At 49.5% G+C, this 18,119-nt stretch overlaps 8 protein-coding genes across 8 annotated transcripts; 3 read left to right on the top strand and 5 right to left on the bottom strand.

Moving 5' to 3' along the window:
* Positions 1-409: 409 nt before the first annotated feature.
* Positions 410-912, bottom strand: ASPGLDRAFT_1174081 (uncharacterized protein). The gene is made up of 2 exons (XM_022539863.1): positions 827-912; positions 410-717 (listed from the first exon to the last, which is right to left on the bottom strand). The coding sequence occupies exon 2, from the start codon at positions 672-674 to the stop codon at positions 468-470; it is 207 nt and encodes a 68-aa protein (XP_022404117.1). The 5' UTR covers positions 675-717; positions 827-912; the 3' UTR covers positions 410-467.
* A 746-nt stretch (positions 913-1,658) lies between these two features.
* Positions 1,659-2,905, bottom strand: ASPGLDRAFT_1174412 (uncharacterized protein). The gene is made up of 2 exons (XM_022539868.1): positions 1,805-2,905; positions 1,659-1,740 (listed from the first exon to the last, which is right to left on the bottom strand). Exon 1 carries the CDS (start codon positions 2,711-2,713, stop codon positions 2,117-2,119), a length of 597 nt encoding a protein of 198 aa, XP_022404116.1. The 5' UTR covers positions 2,714-2,905; the 3' UTR covers positions 1,659-1,740; positions 1,805-2,116.
* Positions 2,906-2,971: 66 nt separating this feature from the next.
* ASPGLDRAFT_43983 (KxDL motif-containing protein) lies at positions 2,972-4,193 on the top strand. The gene is made up of 3 exons (XM_022545924.1): positions 2,972-3,399; positions 3,523-3,675; positions 3,892-4,193. The coding sequence occupies exons 1-3, from the start codon at positions 3,098-3,100 to the stop codon at positions 3,977-3,979; spliced, it is 543 nt and encodes a 180-aa protein (XP_022404115.1). The 5' UTR covers positions 2,972-3,097; the 3' UTR covers positions 3,980-4,193.
* Positions 4,194-5,274: 1,081 nt separating this feature from the next.
* On the bottom strand, positions 5,275-8,403 carry ASPGLDRAFT_33137 (uncharacterized protein; the record flags this gene model as incomplete). The annotated part of the gene is made up of 2 exons (XM_022544268.1): positions 5,275-5,570; positions 5,631-8,403. 2 exons carry the CDS (start codon positions 8,401-8,403, stop codon positions 5,275-5,277), a joined length of 3,069 nt encoding a protein of 1,022 aa, XP_022404114.1.
* A 424-nt stretch (positions 8,404-8,827) lies between these two features.
* ASPGLDRAFT_119672 (AAA family ATPase SEC18) lies at positions 8,828-11,288 on the bottom strand (the record flags this gene model as incomplete). The annotated part of the gene is made up of 2 exons (XM_022540081.1): positions 8,828-11,003; positions 11,068-11,288. The coding sequence occupies 2 exons, from the start codon at positions 11,286-11,288 to the stop codon at positions 8,828-8,830; spliced, it is 2,397 nt and encodes a 798-aa protein (XP_022404113.1).
* A 494-nt stretch (positions 11,289-11,782) lies between these two features.
* Positions 11,783-12,967, top strand: ASPGLDRAFT_33135 (uncharacterized protein; the record flags this gene model as incomplete). The annotated part of the gene is made up of 3 exons (XM_022544267.1): positions 11,783-11,790; positions 11,847-12,646; positions 12,699-12,967. 3 exons carry the CDS (start codon positions 11,783-11,785, stop codon positions 12,965-12,967), a joined length of 1,077 nt encoding a protein of 358 aa, XP_022404112.1.
* A 103-nt stretch (positions 12,968-13,070) lies between these two features.
* Positions 13,071-15,007, bottom strand: ASPGLDRAFT_120705 (protein arginine methyltransferase RmtB; the record flags this gene model as incomplete). The annotated part of the gene is made up of 4 exons (XM_022540165.1): positions 13,071-13,821; positions 13,879-14,116; positions 14,184-14,591; positions 14,767-15,007. The coding sequence occupies 4 exons, from the start codon at positions 15,005-15,007 to the stop codon at positions 13,071-13,073; spliced, it is 1,638 nt and encodes a 545-aa protein (XP_022404111.1).
* A 481-nt stretch (positions 15,008-15,488) lies between these two features.
* Positions 15,489-17,042, top strand: ASPGLDRAFT_43977 (Mo25 family protein). Its single transcript, XM_022545923.1, has 5 exons — positions 15,489-15,664; positions 15,733-15,793; positions 15,862-16,337; positions 16,399-16,671; positions 16,745-17,042. The coding sequence occupies exons 1-5, from the start codon at positions 15,563-15,565 to the stop codon at positions 16,973-16,975; spliced, it is 1,143 nt and encodes a 380-aa protein (XP_022404110.1). The 5' UTR covers positions 15,489-15,562; the 3' UTR covers positions 16,976-17,042.
* Positions 17,043-18,119: the final 1,077 nt, after the last annotated feature.

The following is an 18,119-nucleotide window of genomic DNA, read 5'->3' as shown; positions in this document are numbered from 1 at the left end:
GTGATGTGGTTTGCGTATTAGGAGAGTGGCTAGTTGGCTAGCAAGCAGTAAACGTAGACCAGTCCTTCTCTGCAACGCCTACAATACTGCAGTCACTTAGGTCAGTCTAGCGGTGTGAGTGAGTACAGTCGCAGCTGATCAAAACGAATGCATCGATCCCCGCTTATCAGGCAGGCAGGCTCGTTTCTTCATCTCATCACGGTGCATATGTACGTTATGTATGGACGGGCGTGGGTACGTACATACGTACAAAAAGTACATACATACATGGCACATGGTATTGTACTACGTATGCCCTGCGAGAAGAGAAGGATTGGTCGCGACTCGACTCGACTCGACTGTTGGAAATGAGGCACGAATGAGTACGGGTGTGCCCAAGGCTAGGCTATAGTGGAAAGCGAAAATTATCTCATCGTTCGGGGTTGGGTTGGGCATACCTTCCTTCCATCTTATGATTATTCGGGAGCTTAATGGATTGGACGTCTTGAAGTGCCAGGTTCCGGGGTGGTGATCCTGCGGAGACAATAGAAACCCAAAGTAATCCCAGAGTAGACGAAAAATGTACTCCAGCCGTAGATGACCGTACGACGGGTTTCTTGTAATATATATAGGAAACCCGGAAAATTGGTCGGCCTAGCGCGGAACTGCATCTTTTGCGTCCGGTGCTCGGCCATGGGCTGCAACTCTCTGCAGTTAATCGAGATTTGCCGTAAAGGCCTTAAGGCAGAAAACCTCAGGGTTAACTATAGAAAAAAAGAGGGAAGGGAAAAAGAAAAAAAAAAAAAAACGAGGCGGCGATGGCGTATATTCTCCGGGGCGTGATTACCTGCATTCGCATTGCTGTATTCTGTAAAGATTGTTCTTTTTCCTTTTTTCCCTCTTTTCCCCAATAATTGAAATGAGCGGTTTTCATTAGTCTCGAATCGATCAAGCTGTCCAGCTGCCCATTCGAATACGTAGTAGATGGATATTGGAGGTGAGGAGATGGGCAAGGTATTGTGCGTCAAGCGTATCGGATCATCGTCGATATTATCGCAGTCAGCTAGTCAATCAGGCTAATCCGTACTCCATGGTAGGGTTCTTCTTCGTGGTCAATAAAAAGGACATAATTAAGTTTCGTCCCCATGTCTTGGGCATTGCATTCCAATCGCGAGTCATATCCTTGCCGGGGCCCAATGTTCTTCCCCTCAATTGATACTCCGTAGTCTCGTGCTCTCTGCAAGAACAACCAGGATGAGACATAGAAAACTTCCATACTCAGCATTGGTCCACTTGGCCTCCGTTATGGTGGCGTCTAAAGCGCTTGTCCCGTTGTTCGTTCGGCGGTCGAATTTTCTGGTGTTCTTGCTCTGGAGCAGCGGTGACGGCAACCAGCACAGCCATGTGCGTGAGAGCGGAGCAGGCCATTTCTGGGATCTTCAAGCGCATGTACTCCCGTCGAAAAGCAAAAAATAATAGCTCCTCCCGGTCGATTCATGGGCTGCCTCGTGTGCAGTAGCAATTGCATTGCTTGTTCCCGTGTCCGTTCATTTTCATTTGGCCGATCTTTTCGTTTGGGTTTCTCCGGTCAGATTTCAGATTGGCGGTGGTCTGTCCAGTCCAGCCGAAAAAAATAATTGTAATTCTTCCTTTGGCCCATGCACAGATGTCCAACGCTTTTTTTTTTTCTTTTGCGTTTTTTAACTAAAACCATGATCTTCATATTACCTGAGACCAGTCTCGGAAAGGAAACTGTGGTTGCTTTCTTTTTTTCGTCAGCCCCTCTTCGCTTTGACTCTTCAAGCTCTTTGGGATTGGGACTTACTGCAGCAATGACGTTAAAAAAATGGAATAAAAAAAAGTTAGATACCTCGGGTCGAATTGAGGCCGCGAATCCCAACACATGACTCGGGCAGGAATTGGATCAAGACAGAAAGGAAAGAGACAATGCTCTCTCGTGTCTTCCTGCCGTATTCAATCCAAAAGGAACCCAACTAGGCAAGTTAGGCACCGGGAGCATCGAAGCACCCGGAATGGACCACATTGAATCCATTGGACGTCACGCAACCGTGTATCCGTATTCTTCTCTCATTTGGTCACAATAGACCATCGTCAATGATTTCCCAGCCACCTAGTTTCATGAAGCGAATAAATCGGGATGGTTAAGTAGGACGGGCGATGAGGGCTGGGAGTAGACTCCACGGAGGAGAAAGAGTGATAAGAGGTAATACAGCAACCACAACAAAGACAAAAAAGCCACAGAGCACGAGAAAAACCTGCTCCCTTTTATCCCTCCCGGTCCAGCCCCTCCCCCTCCCATCTCATGATTCCAAATCCCTCTTCCTAAACTCCCGAGAGGCAAAAATGCGTGACGGGGATGACGGAAGACCCTCCGAGTGGACGAGACTCGGAAAATCAGGCCTAGCCCAAGGCCTGAGTCTCCTGAGGCCAATGTTTCTCTGGAATTGCCAAGCGGGGTCAAAACTGGGTCCAGAGACGTATTGATGAGCGGTAATCGGAAGAGGATTAGATTTGAGGATTGGGATTGGAGGAAAAGTATCCAGAAAAGGGGACGGGGGTAAGGTAATGAATCGGAGGGAGTGAGGGTGGCTGGACGAAGGAAAAGAGAGAAAATTGAGGAGATGAGAGGAAAATGACGAGGTAAAACAGTCTGTCTGGCGGAGACGAAAAAAAAAAAAAAAAAAAAAAAAAAAAGTGAAAAGTGCATCGCCATCCCGGATCCCGGAGCGGCCACTCAATGCCCAACCGGGAAGTATGGGAGGAGAAGGACCGGGAAGCCCGCTCCAGCAATCACGGCGCCTCCCCTCCCTCCAGTTTCTCTTTCCGGATGGTCTCTGATCCTGCCATGAGCGTATTAATCTCTTTTCAGCTCATTCCGCCGGACTGAAAACCCTCCGAGCAGGGCTATATAAACCCTCTTCTCTCCCTCTCCCGTTTTCTTCTCTTCTTCTTCCTTTTCTATTCTCTCCATCAGTCAGTCTTCTTTCGATTCAGTCTTCCTCTGCTGCCCTTCCGCAAGTCATACACCTTCCTGTCTTGCCTTATATATATCTTCTTATCCTTCCTTCTCTTTCATATACCATCCCCATCCATCACAATGGCTGCCACCCAGCGTTACCAACCTTCAACCTTCCCCATCAATGTCCCCTCCAAGGCTCCCGCCCCGGCTGGCCTCTACCCTATCGGCCGGGTAGCTGGCTCTCCGCCAGACGTCGACAACACCAGCATGACGGCTGGTAGCCGGACATCGGGAGGCCTTGGCTATAGCTCTGGGAGCGACTATGAATCTAGCAACGGATCATACTCGGGCGTCGACGTTGTCGATGTTCTCAATGACCGCATGCAAGAGACGTTTGATCCCACTCCATTGGACAGGGGATTGGTGAAGCAAGCGCAAACGTGAGTGCCCTCACCATGCCCCCTCTCTTGACGTTTAGAATCGCCAGCATTGCTGTTCTCGGAATGAGAAGAGTCGTCTCATTGCGGTTGATGGAGTCGACGGCTAACCGACATGAAAAACAGCTCCGGTCACCTCAACGCCAAGCAGCGAGAACTCATGGAGCTGCAAGCTCTCGCCCAGCGTCGTCTGAAAGGCGCTCGCTCGAACTTTTCGGAGGGCATCAAAGTCGCCCGTGAGACCAAACGTGACCTCGAATGGACCCAGAAGCGCGTGAAGTGAGTTCTGACCAACTTGAATCCCTCTCATTATTCCCCCGTCTTCTTTCATCTCTTCTGGCCGTATAACATGATCGTCACCGGATTCCGCTCCGCCGGTGGTATTCCGCCGCGCTCCGCTGTTGATGCCATTCTTGGCAGGCAGGCACTGTCCCACACGATTCAACGGCTGCCATGTCAAGATTTGGTGTTTGCTGACTGTAGTTCCTTTTGCAGCGCTCTTAAAACAAAAGCTGAAGCCGCACACCCGGAAGAATACCGACGAGCGTCGAAGAAGTACGCCTTCCACGATGACGACTACTGAGACTGCATTCGTTTCGACATGACTTTCTTTTGTATATTTTCATTTTTTCTGTTTGTTTTCATGACGGCGACTATTTCTCTTTTTTCTGCGTTTTTCAGCACAAAATTTTGGTTTTTTGGGGGGGTAATTCGGGATTATTGGACTGGGTTGTATTTGCTCCTTTTTGGTTATGATTTTAGCAGGAATCTTGGATATAGCGCTTTTTGCTTTTTGAATCGAAATATTCATCTCTTACCATCTTCAACAGTGTAGGTTGTATCTTGGTCGTCCAGAGGAAACGAACGACGTCCGGTTTAACTCGAGCCAAATATCTGGTTCGACCCACGCAGGAACCAGACATTCACTTACGCTATGACTTTTTAACTGAAAGAGGGGCGATCCCCTATCAAAGCGTACACGATCAGAAAGTAGGCAGTGTAGACATCCCCTATGTCACAGAGTAATGGTAGAGCACATGCCCAACTCCCTGAAACAGACGCTCAGATCCTCCCCTTTTCCGGTTTGATTACTGTTGTTATTATTAGGACATGGCCCCACGCAGCCCTAGTATTACGTACGTGCTCTTGAATTATGAACAAACGCCTGAACAGTGCGGGATTTAATGGTCTCCAGAGCGCTGTGCTCCGGAGTACTTCGCACATGACAGCACGATTTCCTGCGGAGTTGAATGCAAATTAAACTAAGATGATTGGCGATAATTAAGGCAGCCCTAAGCGCCGAAATGAAATAAAATGACAAGGGTCGTTGACAGCTTCAGAAATACATCCCCTGGTCCGGTGGTTAAATGGATGTGATTCATAACTTTAAGAACGGCGTCATGGCTGAATATTAGAACAAAAGTTACTGGCTCGTGTCGCTTATATTAAATATTTAATAGATTACTGGGTGCTTTGGGGGCTTCTGTGTGGTTATTTAAGATCTAATTAGATTTTCAGGGGGCTACATCGGACTATCATTTAAGGCACATACCCGCCTCGAACCATTGCGAACTATTCCATATTGAGTACATACTAACTATGATGCTATGATTATGGTAACAATTTAAATGTGCATAAACATTAGAAACGAGTATTCTCATGTTTTCCTTGATCCATTTTTTATTTTTCGTAAATCAAATCGATCCGCCCTCATTTTCTTTGGCTGTCGTTCCAGGCAGGCATCTAACCACAAATATCATCCGAAAATTAGTATTAGAATAACCATCGACCTGGCATCCCGGTATCGTATCTACAAAGGCAAATTCATAAACCGAACCATTCATCAAGCTGTATCGGCGACCAGACACTTACCAGTAGCTAACGACGAGAACATGGAATCTTCACCGGCTTCATTCCCGCCCAAGGATCCTCAATGAAGCTAGGCTGAAAATAGGCAGTGTCCCCATTCGCATTCTTGATACCATCCGCCAATCTCGCCAGTTGATTCTTGTTGAGGAATGTGCCGTTCGGAGCCGTGTATCCCTCCTGTTCATGCTGTCTGGAAACAGCCCGTTTGTCCGATTTCTTGTTGACGGTGGTCGAGACACAGCGGTCAGCGTCAGCCTTGGGGCCTTTGGGGATGGGCTGGCTTGACTTGTTCTCCGGGGTTTGAACTGGACAGATTGGAATTAGTTGTTGCGCTGCATTTTGCTTTATTGGCGCTTTGGACTCACCGGCGAAAGTGGATTCAGACGAACGCTGGGTATTCTTTCCTATCTTTCCCTGCATTGTATCGTCCTGGGCCTCATCAGAACCAACGACCACGGCAGGCTTGCTCTCAGGCTGGCCGGCAGAGGAGCCAACAGAAGCACTCGAATGACTAGCAGGCATTTCTGCATTAGTACCGCCGTTGTTACCCTCGGTTTTCTTCGGTTGACTCTCGGTTGGTGTATGCTCAGATTTCTGGTGAACACGGGAATCCTCAATGGCTGCTTCAGGTTGCGAATTGGAACTGACAGCAGCAGACTGGATCTTAGACGGACCAGCAATCGAAGCAACAGGGACACCTGAAAATCTGATCGGTGATTCCTCAGAGGCAGCAGTAGCCGCCTTGCTACTCACTGCTTCCTTCGACTCTTCGGTAGAATCAACAGACACCTGGCAATCATGGAAGTCCTCTTCGCTCGTTTCAGGCTGCGAGTGAGAGCTAGCGACGGCACATTGGCTTTCAGGGGAGCCAGTAGTCGATGGAACAGGAGCGCCCGAAGTCTTGACGGGAGGCTCCTTGCAGACAGCAGTGCTCTCCTTCCATTCTTCAACGAAGGCAGAAACAGACGCCTGACGAGTACGAACGCTCTCCTCGCCAGTTGCAGATCGCAAGTGAGAGCCAGCAGGTTTGGCTTGGCCTCCAGAGGCGTGAGCAACTGAAGCAGCCTGTTCACTCGAAGGTTTGACAAACTCCTTTGACTTAGCAGAGCTATCCTTCTCCGCCTTTGGTTCTCCGGCAGAGTTAGAAACAGAGACCCCACGAGCCTGAGAGCTCTTCGCATCCGCTTTAGGTGCGCGAGAGCTAACATCAGTCTTGTTTTGACCAACCATTAAACCAACAGGAGCGCTCGACTGCTTCGTAGATAATTTCTTACTCTCCTTGTTATCCACGGCTTTTCCAGACTCTCCAGTAGAGACAGATGCAGACTTCTGGCGACCATGGCGGCTCTTATTACCCTTCCCGGTCTGGGGCTGAGAACCGCCAGCAGTAACTGGCTGCTTTGTCGCTCCATCGGTGATGGAACCAACGGGGATAGAGTCAGCGGGAGCAGCAGATGAGCTTGCAACGTTCTTCAATTCACCCTCAGTGAAGGCTGATCCAGATTTGGCGCGACGATGCGAACCTTTCATTCCTCCGCGGCGAGAACGAGAGCCAGAAATTGTAGCAAATTTGTCGTTACCAGTCGAGCTAGCAGATGCCTTTGAATGATCAACGGATGGGTTAGTAGGAGCGGCAGTGCTGTCCTTGCTAGCCTTGCTCGTTTCGACTTTAGTGGAGCTAGGTCCGGATTCCTGACGAGCATGAGAATCATTTCCGCCATTTCCTGACTGCGATAGGCCCTTTGTCGGTTCGCTTTGATCGGTAGTAGTATCCTGACCGGCGGAACCAGTCGTCGTGTCAGCCACGCCAGAAGAGCCAGCCGACGGGCCCACGGTGCTATCTTCAATAGTCACCTTGCTCGATTCGCCTTTAATAGCGGTATGCTGGCTTTGAGAAGGACCAACAGTTGGACCAATAAGGAGAGATTCAGAAGTAGGGATTGTAGACACAGGAGCATCCTTCTGTCCCTCAGATCCTTGGCGAGAATTGGAATCCTCCGGTTGGAAACTGTCCTTTGTCACCTCAGTGTTAGTATCGGCAGTAGAAGCAGCATGCTTGGCTTCAGAAGAGCCAGCAGCCGAGGCACCAGGGCGGGTGTCAGAAGGAGCAGACAGGCCCGTAGCAACAGTAGCACCCTGAGTGGCACTCGAAACCTTCTGTCCGCCTTTAATGGACTTAGATCCTTGACGAACGTGAGCAACATCTCCATCACTTCTGGGCTGGCTCTTCGTTCCTTTGGCGTCAGCGACAGGACCAACATGCTGGACTTTAGAGAAGCCAGCAAGGCGAGTGTTAGAAGAACTAGCAGATGGGCCCGCTGGAGCAGCAGTGGTGTTCATGTTGCTCACGATCTTCTTCTGTCCGCCCTCAGTGGCACCAGATCCTTGACGAACAAGAGAGTCATTCCTAGCTCTTCCGCGGTATGAGCGGCCCTTTGTTCCTGTAGCACTAGAACCAACGGGAGTAGAAGTGGCTTGGCCGGCAGCCGGTTGACCCACGGATCGGCCAGCGGTAGAGGCAGAGGTACCAGTAGGTCCAGTAGTAGAAGAACCAGCAGCAGTGGCAGCAGCAACAGTGCCACCGACATTGGAAGTAGTAGCACCGGCACCAGTAGAGCTTTTCTCGTTACTGCTCACCACCTTCTGACCATCGTTGCCATCACGCTTATGCCCACCATCGACCAAAGCCTGAGCCTTCCACTCCTCAAAAATCGAAGACGTACGGTTACGACCCCTGCCGCGTCCGCGTCTTTTGTTCGTGGTCTGAGTCCCCCGTCTTGGACCGGCGGGAACGTTATTGTATTCGAAGTTAGCGTTAGCGTTAGAGCTGGCGTTGGAATTAACGCTAGCATTGCCGTGGGCGTTGGCATTGTTGAATGTACCCTGACCTCGACCCTGACCTCGACCCTGGCCTCGACCCTGGCCTCGACCCTGACCCTGAGGCTGGGGCTGGGCCTGGGGCTGGGACTGGTTATGATCCTGAGTCTGGGCTTGAGCTCTCAGATAACCAGACGCACGAGTTCTGAGAGTCTCCGTTGGAACCCATTCTTCGAGGGCGCGGAACTCGCGTTCGGACATGGTTCCGGGGGGTGGTAGAGAGGAGGGTAGCGTTTGGGAGTTGGGATTGGTTTGGGCCATGGTAGTTGGTTGGTTTGGATTTTGGGAGTTGATATGAATGTGGTTGATAGGTTGGAGATGGAACAAAAGATGATCAGGGATCGGAAACGAATGGAAAGCGTAGTGATGAATGATGGATGAAAGGAGAGAGTTGAAAGAAGTTGGGAGGGACGGGAGAGGGGATATGTAGGAGGGAGATGAGTGAATGGAGAATGTGGCAGATGAACCACACTCACCAACAAAGTCTCATCTCTATTTGATCGCCATAGACAATGGCATAAATGCTGTTAATAACACCCTTTGTTTTTATTATACCAAACTAGCCTACGTATATAGCAAGCCCTAATCCCATACATTGCTTATATACATGGATAAAGTGGTATATTATATCTCGTAGATAACTAAGAACAATCATCTAAACAGCCAAATCCATACAGCAAAAATCTTACTCAAAAATCCGCTCCTCCTCAATAGCCCGGTTGATTACACGCACAAAACGTCCGACCTTGTCGACATCCTGCTTAGCCGTCTCAATACCCAAGAGCACCTTCTTAACGCCAACCCCAATCTTCCCATCATCAATAATACCACCGATTTCTTCCAGAGCCTGCGCAATTTCCTGGGCATCGAATGCCTCGGACTGTTCCATAACATACCGCAATTCATTGTACGTGTTGACGTTCGAGACCATGATGTCGGCGTTGAACGAGTTGTACACGTCGAGGTTTTTGAGCACTGCGCGCTGCGTGGTGGTGGCCAGCACCAGAAGACGCCTGTCCTTGCTTGGCTGTTTCCTGAGGAAAACCATCAGGGTCTGCAGAACGGTGTTGCTGAAGCGGGGACCAATCGGAACCCAGTCGATAATTCGCTCGATGTTGTCAACGACGACAACACTGGTGCGACTCTTGTAGGCGTCTTCGAAGATCTTGCTGATATGGTGGACCTTGGCCATTTCGTTGTATCCCACCATGTCCTCGGGGCTGATCAGCTTGATGAAGGGGAAGCCAGAGTCAATGGCGATCCGAGCTGCCAATGCCGTCTTTCCACTTGCCGTGGGGCCGTGCAGCAAGACGGAGAATAGCGGCGTAGATTGCCCGACTTGCTTCACGAATAGCTCTCCTTCCCGCATGATCTCGTTAATAACAGGAGAGTAGTGAATGATGCCGTACTGGATGCGGCTGGAGAGTTCCTCTTCCGACACACCGAATGCTGGTTTGACTTCATCAAGGGCGTGATGGAAGTCGGCACGGTTGACCTTCATGTTCACAACATCGTCGCTGATGCTGGCCATCGTGCCAACCTTGACATGCCGCGAGAAGGCAAATGAGGACGCTGACTTCACGAGACCAGCAATTTCAGCACCCGAGAAGTTCTTGGTCATAAGCGAAAGCTCCTCCAAGTCGACGTCATGGTCCATGACGCTGTTGTCTCGCATCTTCTGGGTATGGATCTTCAAGATCTGACCACGTCCATGCTCGTCGGGCAGGGAGATCTCCATGTGCACTTCCAAACGGCCAGGACGCAGCAAAGCTTCATCGATCATATCCATTCGGTTGGTCATACCGATGAGCAGAATGTTGTTGAGCTGGTCTACACCGTCAAGCTTAGAGAGAAGCTGATTGACTACACTGTCTCCCACACCGGTGCCACCACCTCCACTACCACGCTGCTTGCATACAGCGTCCAGTTCATCGAAGATGATAATGTGGAGCCCACTTTCTTCTCCCTTCTCTTTGTATTCCTTCTCCGCGTCGGCGAAGAGCTTCCGGATGTTCTCTTCTGACTGACCAACAAACTTGTTCAACACCTCAGGACCGTTGATAATCTTCGGTTCTCTCGCATTCAACATTTTACCAATCTGTCGGGCAATCAAAGTTTTACCCGTTCCTGGAGGACCATAAAGCAGCATACCCTTAACGTGTTGGATACCCAGCTTTTCGACAAGGCCTGGAGGGAAGATACGGGAAGCGAATGCACGACGGAAGATTGTGCTGAATTCCGAGTCGAGACCTCCAATACCCATGTTCTCGAACTTAAAGTCCGGCTGGATGATGGAGTTAGCCGCTGGCCGGCGAGCCGACGGCTTCATGTTGATACCGGTTCGTGCATCTTTGAAGAAGTTGAACTGAGTGTGCCTTGTCAGAATACCCCTCGCAATGGGATCTGTCTCAACTTCCCCACTGGAAAGGTCTGCCTTCTCTGAACTCAGATCAACCCGCTGGACCGTCTTGACGGTCAACAAAAGCGGAATACTCCGGTGATCCATCAAGATTTTCTGACCAGGAGCAAATAATTGGTTTTCAAAGTTCTTAGCCACCGCATTTCCCAGATCATCTTGGTCATATGGCGTCTCAACTCTCTTCTTGCCGGCGAATCCTACTTCGATGTCTGTAGAACCAAGGTAGGCCTGCCCGCCTTGGCTAAACGGATCGTAGATTTGTACGTCGACGGAATCCGTGAATGCAACCCCAGCCCACGTCCGCTGCGGATCCGACATACTGATGTGGCCCTGTGGAAAGTTGGGGTACGGTCGTGCGGAGAGGACGAAGAGGCCATTAACAAGGAGGAGGAGGTCAAGTCCGTCGCGTGTTGGAGGGAAATCCGAGGGTGATACTGCAACCCTACATCGTGTTAGATTCTCGTCATTGCAAGGTAATAAGAGAACAACTTTTGGAGGTGGCTCACAGGTTCCCAAATGTATAATTGTTATCCGGGCTCTTTGCAGGCCGCAATGTCCAGCGACCACCTCCGGCCGGAGGCTTCGCTCCAACCGGCGGCCTAGACGGCATCGGCTGGCCGTAAGATGGAGGAGGTCCTTGACCAGGTACCGAATAGCCCTCTCGCGAAGGAGGCCCTCCGCTCCTGGAGCTGAAGGGATTCGAGTAATTGGTGCTGCGGTTAAACATTTTGCGTCATTCGATTTGTGAGTTCTTCAAGGGAGACGCAATGATCTAATCAGTGATATCCGCAGACGGGAAGTATATATGTATGTCGTTATCGAAGATAGTTATCGAAAAGAATGAAAATGAATAGAGTCCAACTCGTCAATGGAATTAGGTTGAAGCCACGCTGTTGCAATCAAGCTGTTCTTTGGAACAGTATTCAGAAGACACACGTTGTCAGTGTAGTAAATATGACCAGGTGTAGCGGCGTTCCTGAAGAATAACTAAACGATCGCAAAATGAGCTCGAAAATCAAGATAGTTCGAAATATGGCGGAGAGAGCGTTGTTGGAGAGATGGTTGCATACATGCCTCCGCTCTCCGGCCCGCCACATGGAGCTCCGTTTCCGCCGATCGGAGAGTCGGAGCAGAAATGATCCGTCTTATCAGTGCTGGACCCTTGACGTCGATAACCGAAGAGCTGCTGTCCATGTAATACGCCAGCTGATAACCTTCAAGATGCCGCTGTGAGTACCTATTGTCCCTGCATTAGAAGGAAATCCGTGCTAATCATATAATATAGCCACCTTCTGGGAAAGAAATCATGGAACGTCTACAATCCGGAGAACGTCGCCCGCGTCCGGCGCGACGAGGCGCAAGCCAAAGCGCGAGAAGAGGAGGAAGAGCGCCGCATGCAAGAAGTAGATGCTGAGCGCCGAATACAAATCCTAAGAGGAGAGCGCCCATCTACCCCTCCCCCGCCACCAGCCTCACCACCATCCGCCGCGCAACACGAGAAGAGAAGCCGCAAGGACGAAGAACCCAGACGATATAATCACAAGCGGAGACGTCTCGCCGGCGAAGACGACACAGATCGTGATATTAGATTGGCAAGAGAAGATGCACAACTCGCGGACGGAACAAGGGCGGAGTTGTCTCGCTCGAAAACGAGTGACGCGCCGCTTGAAGATGGAGCTGGTCATATCAACCTCTTCCCGTCTGAGGCAGGGCGCGCACCGGTGGAAAAGAATGCCGAGGCGGAGACAGAAGCAACCGAGAAGAAGCGCAAATATGAAGATCAGTACACGATGCGTCCCTCCAATGCTGCAGGGTTCAGTCAGTCTGTTGGCAAGGCACCTTGGTATTCGTCTTCAGGGAGGGAAGCTCCTACGCCAGAGTCTATGCCTGGAAAAGACGTTTGGGGAAAGGAAGATCCCATGCGGAAACAAAGGGAGATGGCTCGGCTAGATGCAAATGATCCTCTAGCGGCGATGAGGAAGGGTGTCAAACAGTTGAGAACGGTAGAGCAAGAGCGCAAGAGATGGAACGAGGAAAGAAGTCGAGAATTGGAGGCTTTGAAAGCGGAAGGCAGAGAACCGTCATGTCGGCACAGACGGGGACGATCACCATGCAGAGGATCTATTTCAGAGAATAGTTTGGAGGGGTTCAAACTCGATGCATCTCCAGACAGACAGCGGGATGACAGAGGCCGAGAAAAGAGTTCGTATCGGCATCATCGGCATCGGTATCACCGTGATAGGAGCCGTGATCGCTCACGGTGGCACCATTCGCATTCGCATTCGCATTCACATTCTCATCCTCGTTCTCGTTCACATCGTCATCATCGCGATCACCATGAAAACGGGAATGATGATCGGAGGTCATCTCGCAGACCATAGAACAAACGGTGTGATCTTACTATGAATATTTAATCATGAGAGGTCCTTTAACATTTGATTCCTACTATTCCAAGGGTGTATATGGGGTGACATGAAGAGAGAAGAGCAAAACTTTTAATATTCATAAATCATTTCAAACTCCATTGCTGGGATCCCTTACCACCCTCCTGCGCGTCCCAGTCGATGGTAATGTCCAGCGTGCGCGCATTCGGCTCTCTCTTCTGATAACCAACCTTTCCGGTGATGGTTTGGCCCTTCTTTAATGGCACGCCACCCTTCCGGCCGTGGTCGATGAGCAGAACACCCTGCTGCCAGTGAGTCTCAGTACCATGCGGTCCTGTAGTGAAGGCAACGTAGCCTTTCTTCTGCATTTCCGAAGGAACAGCATCGTCTGGGACCGTGGACTTTCTTGAAGGCATGAAGAAGATATCGAACCAAATGGACCAGCCGTCGAGCGAGTCAATATCTTCCTTAAGAGTGACCTGGAAGTTTTTCAAGAATGATAGCTCCTCAACGGTGATGGTATGCAATGGAAGCTTTAGGAATACTGATGAGTCGCCAGGAAGTGCGGACGGTTCGATGCTGCGGACGTTTGCCTCGTCGTAGATGCCGGTGAGCATGCTCTTCATATTGAAGCCGTACACCGAGTGCCAGAAGGAGATATGCGAGGCAATGAAATCCGAGTCAGCAAACGGAGCAATGCGGATAGTAGCGTCGGAGGGGACCATCAGTCCATCGGGTGCGAGATAGCGGTCCCTGGCGTAGATAACGGAATCAAACATGGCTTCGAAAAGCAGGCAGTATCCCATCCACTCGGACACGATGATGTCAACCTGCTGCACGGGTAGAGTAACTTCTTCGATTTTGCCGCGGATGCATCTGAAGATGAACGAATCAGCGAGAGAAGTCAAGATAGTAGTTGTCTAGGAAACACACGTGATCACATCACCAAAGCCATTCTCATAGACGATTTCTCTCGCCCGGTCGATGATGTTCGAATTGTCGACAGCAATGACCTTTTTGGCACCGGCCTTGGCGCAGAACATGGAGAGAATTCCTGTGCCACATCCGACATCCAGCACAACCTTGTCCTGGAAAAGGCGCTTATTGTCGTAGATGAAATCACGGTAGGAATCAGTACGGATAGCGTCTTTGAGCATGGACTCGTGGATGCCTATAGGGTTTGTTAGCCAGAGATCCCAGCCAAATACACCCTCCGGTAACGTAAGGTAATGAATTACCATTATACTGGTAGGACACGAAGTAATCCGAGTCCACCTCCTCGATCTTGTTCTTGGTCCTCGCCGATGGGCCGGCGGATGACAATTTATCATCCTCCTGAGTCAATTGTTCCTCCATCGACTGTTGGACGGCCAATCGGTATTCGGTGAATTGAGTCTGGAGACGCTCAAGATCTTCCTGCAACTCGACCACACGGCGTTCAGCATCGTTGTCGCCGGACGCCTCAGGCTCATCCTCCTCCGCAATATCACCCAAGCTGTATAAGAGAGCATCGTCTTCCAACACGGGCTTCATGTAGGCATCATCGTCGAACTTGTCCTTGGAAGATACGTCTGGGGTCGTGTTTCCGGCATTGACTTGAGATCGAATGTAGTTGACGAGTTTGATCAGACCAATGAAGTCCAAGTCTAGCAGGGCAGGCGCAAAAAGTTAGCTGGGTCATATCTTCCGCTATGGGTCGAACTAATGCAAGGTACAGAGTATTCCAAATGTCAATTGCCCAGCGCAAAGCAGGGCACGGAAGACAATGAATGACCAAACTGCCCAAGGGACAAAAATATCAATTGCGAGTCGAGTACATACCAAGCTCCTTCTGGATCTGCCGCAGATCGAAATCGTGCTTGTCCTTGCTCTCCTGCAGCATCGCATTCACATCAGGGTAGATCTTGTCGGAGAACAAGCCTACAATGGGCTGCGATTCTTCCTGATCGGGCTCAAGGTCCTCCCAGCCTTCTTCGTCGGTGACGTCTGAGTCCTCTGCTGAGGTTGTCGAACGAGTGTCTTCGTCCTTCGGAGGGCGCTCGGAGGTCGGAAAGGTGGACATTGCGCAGGCAATCTCGTTTCTCTTCTTGATCTTTCTTTTCTGTGTTTCGCGCTATCAGAGTAATGAAACAATAATTGAAACAATTGAGACGAATGGGGTATGCAGGGAAGGAGAAAGACAAATTCTTCGTCTATCAATCGGGGATAAAAGTGGGTGTGGAGGGGCAGTGATAAGAAAAAATAGTTTATTGCCTTAAGGGTGCCTTAATATGCCTCAGGCATAAAGATCCTGTTGCCCCGCTGTTTGTTTATTCACATGACACTGACCCGGAACTTGAAGCGATAACAGCATATCATTATCGTCCAGGTTCATACTTATCACCGGCATCCAGTCCGTGGTTGTTTTCAATCAGAGCGAAAGGAGGGAATCGAATTGTTCCCTGCTCTACAGTTGGACGCTTCAAAGCACCGAGAATTGCATGGGATCAATTGCTGCTATCTCAATTGCCCTAGATCCCTACTGACCGGGCCCCCCCCCCTTCGTCTTTATTCTTCTATCCTTGTTCCATTTCGGCTGTCTTTTCTTGCAATATAATTCTATCCAGATCTAGCAGACATGGCTTTCTTATTCAACCGTGGCCGACGTCAGCCGCTGGAAGTAGTGCGGTCCATCAAGGACCTGCTGGAGAAGCTGCGCGAAACCCCCAACACTCCGAAGGTCTGTCCTTGTGCGAACCCTGGAATGCTCAAAGCTGGCTTTCTGGAAGAAATTGCTAACTTTTGTAGATTGAAGAAGAGTTGGCGAGGCAGTTGTCCCAGATGAAGCTGATGATTCAAGGCACTCAAGGTCCGTTGCTCTCCCTGGCATCCCGCGATATAATCCGTCCACGCACTGAAGCAATCTTGCATTTATAGAGATCGATACATCCCCCGAGCAGGTGCAAGGATTAGTCGGAGCTATGGTTCACGAAGATTTACTCCACGAGCTAGCTCATAACATCCACATCCTTCCCTTCGAAGCTCGAAAAGATACTCAAACCATATTCTCCCACGTCCTCCGCTTCAGGCCGGCGCATGCCGCACACGGCGACCCTCCTGTTATTTCATATATCGTTCACCACCGACCAGAGATTATAGTGGAGCTTTGCCGCGGATACAACTACAGCCAGAGTGCAATGCCATGTGGTACCATCTTACGTGAGGCGCTCAAGTTCGACGTCATTGCTGCGATTATCCTGTACGACCAGTCGACAGATGATGAGCCCGCGATCCGACTCACAAACGTGCGGCCGGGTAACCCTCAAAATGGAGATGGTGTGTTCTGGCAATTCTTCGGATGGATCGACCGGGGGAGCTTCGAAGTCAGCGCAGACGCGTTCACGACATTCAGGGTAAGGATGCCATTCCAACCAATTTCTGGTCCCGGATTCTTGACTAACGGAAACTCTTTAGGAGACTTTGACTCGACACAAGTCGGTGGTGACCGGATACCTGGCGGCCAACTTCGACCTATTCTTTTCGAGATTCAACAATATCCTTATACAGTCCGAGTCATATGTGACCAAGCGACAGAGTATCAAGCTCCTTGGGGAGCTTTTACTAGACCGCGCCAACTACAATGTGATGATGGCGTATGTCGAGAGCGGAGAGAACCTCAAACTGTGCATGAAACTGCTGCGCGACGACCGAAAGATGGTTCAATACGAAGGATTCCACGTGTTCAAGGTATGTATCTAAGATTCTTTCGCGGCGTTGCGATGGTTGGTATGCGCTAACCAAAGAATGTGACTTGGTGTAGGTCTTCGTCGCAAACCCGAACAAATCAGTGGCCGTGCAGCGGATTCTGATCAACAACCGGGATCGCCTGTTGAAATTCCTCCCCAAATTCCTTGAGGATCGTACCGATGACGACCAATTTACCGATGAGAAGAGCTTCTTGGTGCGCCAGATTGAGCTGTTGCCCAAGGAGCCCATCGAACCGACCCAATCGGCCTATGACGGCGTACGAACCACGACCGCCGTGGCCTAGACTTCCCCTCTCATTTCTATTATATCTTTTTTTTTTTTTTTTTTTTTTTTTTTTTCTTTCTTTCTTTTTTTTTTTTTTTTTTTTTTTTTTTTTTTTTTTTTTTCTATATTTTTCCTTGGTACAGCTGGTTGGTTAAACTGTGCCCTTTCTTGCATTGCAGGCGTGCTGGCATACGACCTACGGAGTTATAAACGGGAATGTGTGTGTATGTGTGTATAAATTGGAGACTTACAGTGGATACGGACCAGACAAAGAAGTCCGAAAAAGAAAAAATCTCTTCAACGGCCAACCAACTGAATAGACGCTAGTCTTCATTGAAAATCAAGTTATTTCGTTCCTGGCAGTATACCAGGGGTAAATCTCCGTGACGGGTCATCAACGCTCAACGGAAAGACTCCATTTTATGGTTCAGTAGCAGGTTTTTGTTCTCCCGCAGGTCTGGACCCGGGGAAATTCTGGTTCTGGTGGGTTTCATGATAATAAAACGTGCTAATAAAATGCATTGTGGGCAGCCCTGTTGTTATTATTGCCATTGTTATTGCCTGCTCGTTTCAAGCCGTTGTGCTGACTTGCAGTAGATGTTAAAGGGGAGCCTCAACTCCTGCTGAAAAAGAGGACAGTCACAATTGTTTTCTCATTTTATTTCCATTGTCCGTTGGTCTATTTATCTGCTTTGTATACAGTATTCTCCAGCAGTAACAGCAGTAGATATTTCATATAAGTCATACATAGTTCTATTTATATAAGGTCCACTGACCCGTGTGGACACAACGCCCCTTTGCGATCCCTGCGTGTGGGAAACAGAAGAGGCAATACAATTGATTTCATAAAGGCGAGAAAAAAAAAAAAAAAAAAAAAAAAAAAAAAAAGACCAGAGGTACATGTGAAGTCCTCGTGCTTTCTTTCCATCCCATCTGTTATCTGTTCACATGTGTTTCTTGTCTGTTTGATCATCTGGCATAATAGTCATCTTCATACTAGTTACATACACTAGTCCATACAACTACCCCAACCTCCGTGATGCCCATTTCTCGACCTTACCAACACCTCTCATTCTACCACGGCTCGCTCTAATCGATCGATTCCTATTATATTATTCTATATTATACATATTGATTGTCCTTTCTTCCGTCCCTCTCGCGTG

The sequence above is a fragment of the Aspergillus glaucus genome, assembly GCF_001890805.1.
Source record: "Aspergillus glaucus CBS 516.65 unplaced genomic scaffold ASPGLscaffold_4, whole genome shotgun sequence".
Classification (NCBI taxonomy): Eukaryota; Fungi; Ascomycota; class Eurotiomycetes; order Eurotiales; family Aspergillaceae; genus Aspergillus; species Aspergillus glaucus.
This window is presented reverse-complemented; position numbering and strand designations above follow the sequence as displayed.

What these genes read in the sequence shown, in the direction of transcription:
- ASPGLDRAFT_1174081 (XM_022539863.1), bottom strand. Translation starts at nt 674, where the DNA reads ATGGCCGAGCACCGGACGCAAAAGATGCAGTTCCGCGCTAGGCCGACC.
- ASPGLDRAFT_43977 (XM_022545923.1), top strand. Translation starts at nt 15,563, where the DNA reads ATGGCTTTCTTATTCAACCGTGGCCGACGTCAGCCGCTGGAAGTAGTG. An exon ending in AAACCCCCAACACTCCGAAG is followed by an intron (nt 15,665 to 15,732) that starts GTCTGTCCTTGT and finishes TAACTTTTGTAG; the next exon opens with ATTGAAGAAGAGTTGGCGAG. An exon ending in ACGCGTTCACGACATTCAGG is followed by an intron (nt 16,338 to 16,398) that starts GTAAGGATGCCA and finishes GAAACTCTTTAG; the next exon opens with GAGACTTTGACTCGACACAA.
- ASPGLDRAFT_1174412 (XM_022539868.1), bottom strand. Translation starts at nt 2,713, where the DNA reads ATGGCGATGCACTTTTCACTTTTTTTTTTTTTTTTTTTTTTTTTTTTC.
- ASPGLDRAFT_43983 (XM_022545924.1), top strand. Translation starts at nt 3,098, where the DNA reads ATGGCTGCCACCCAGCGTTACCAACCTTCAACCTTCCCCATCAATGTC. An exon ending in TTGGTGAAGCAAGCGCAAAC is followed by an intron (nt 3,400 to 3,522) that starts GTGAGTGCCCTC and finishes CATGAAAAACAG; the next exon opens with CTCCGGTCACCTCAACGCCA. An exon ending in TGGACCCAGAAGCGCGTGAA is followed by an intron (nt 3,676 to 3,891) that starts GTGAGTTCTGAC and finishes TTCCTTTTGCAG; the next exon opens with CGCTCTTAAAACAAAAGCTG.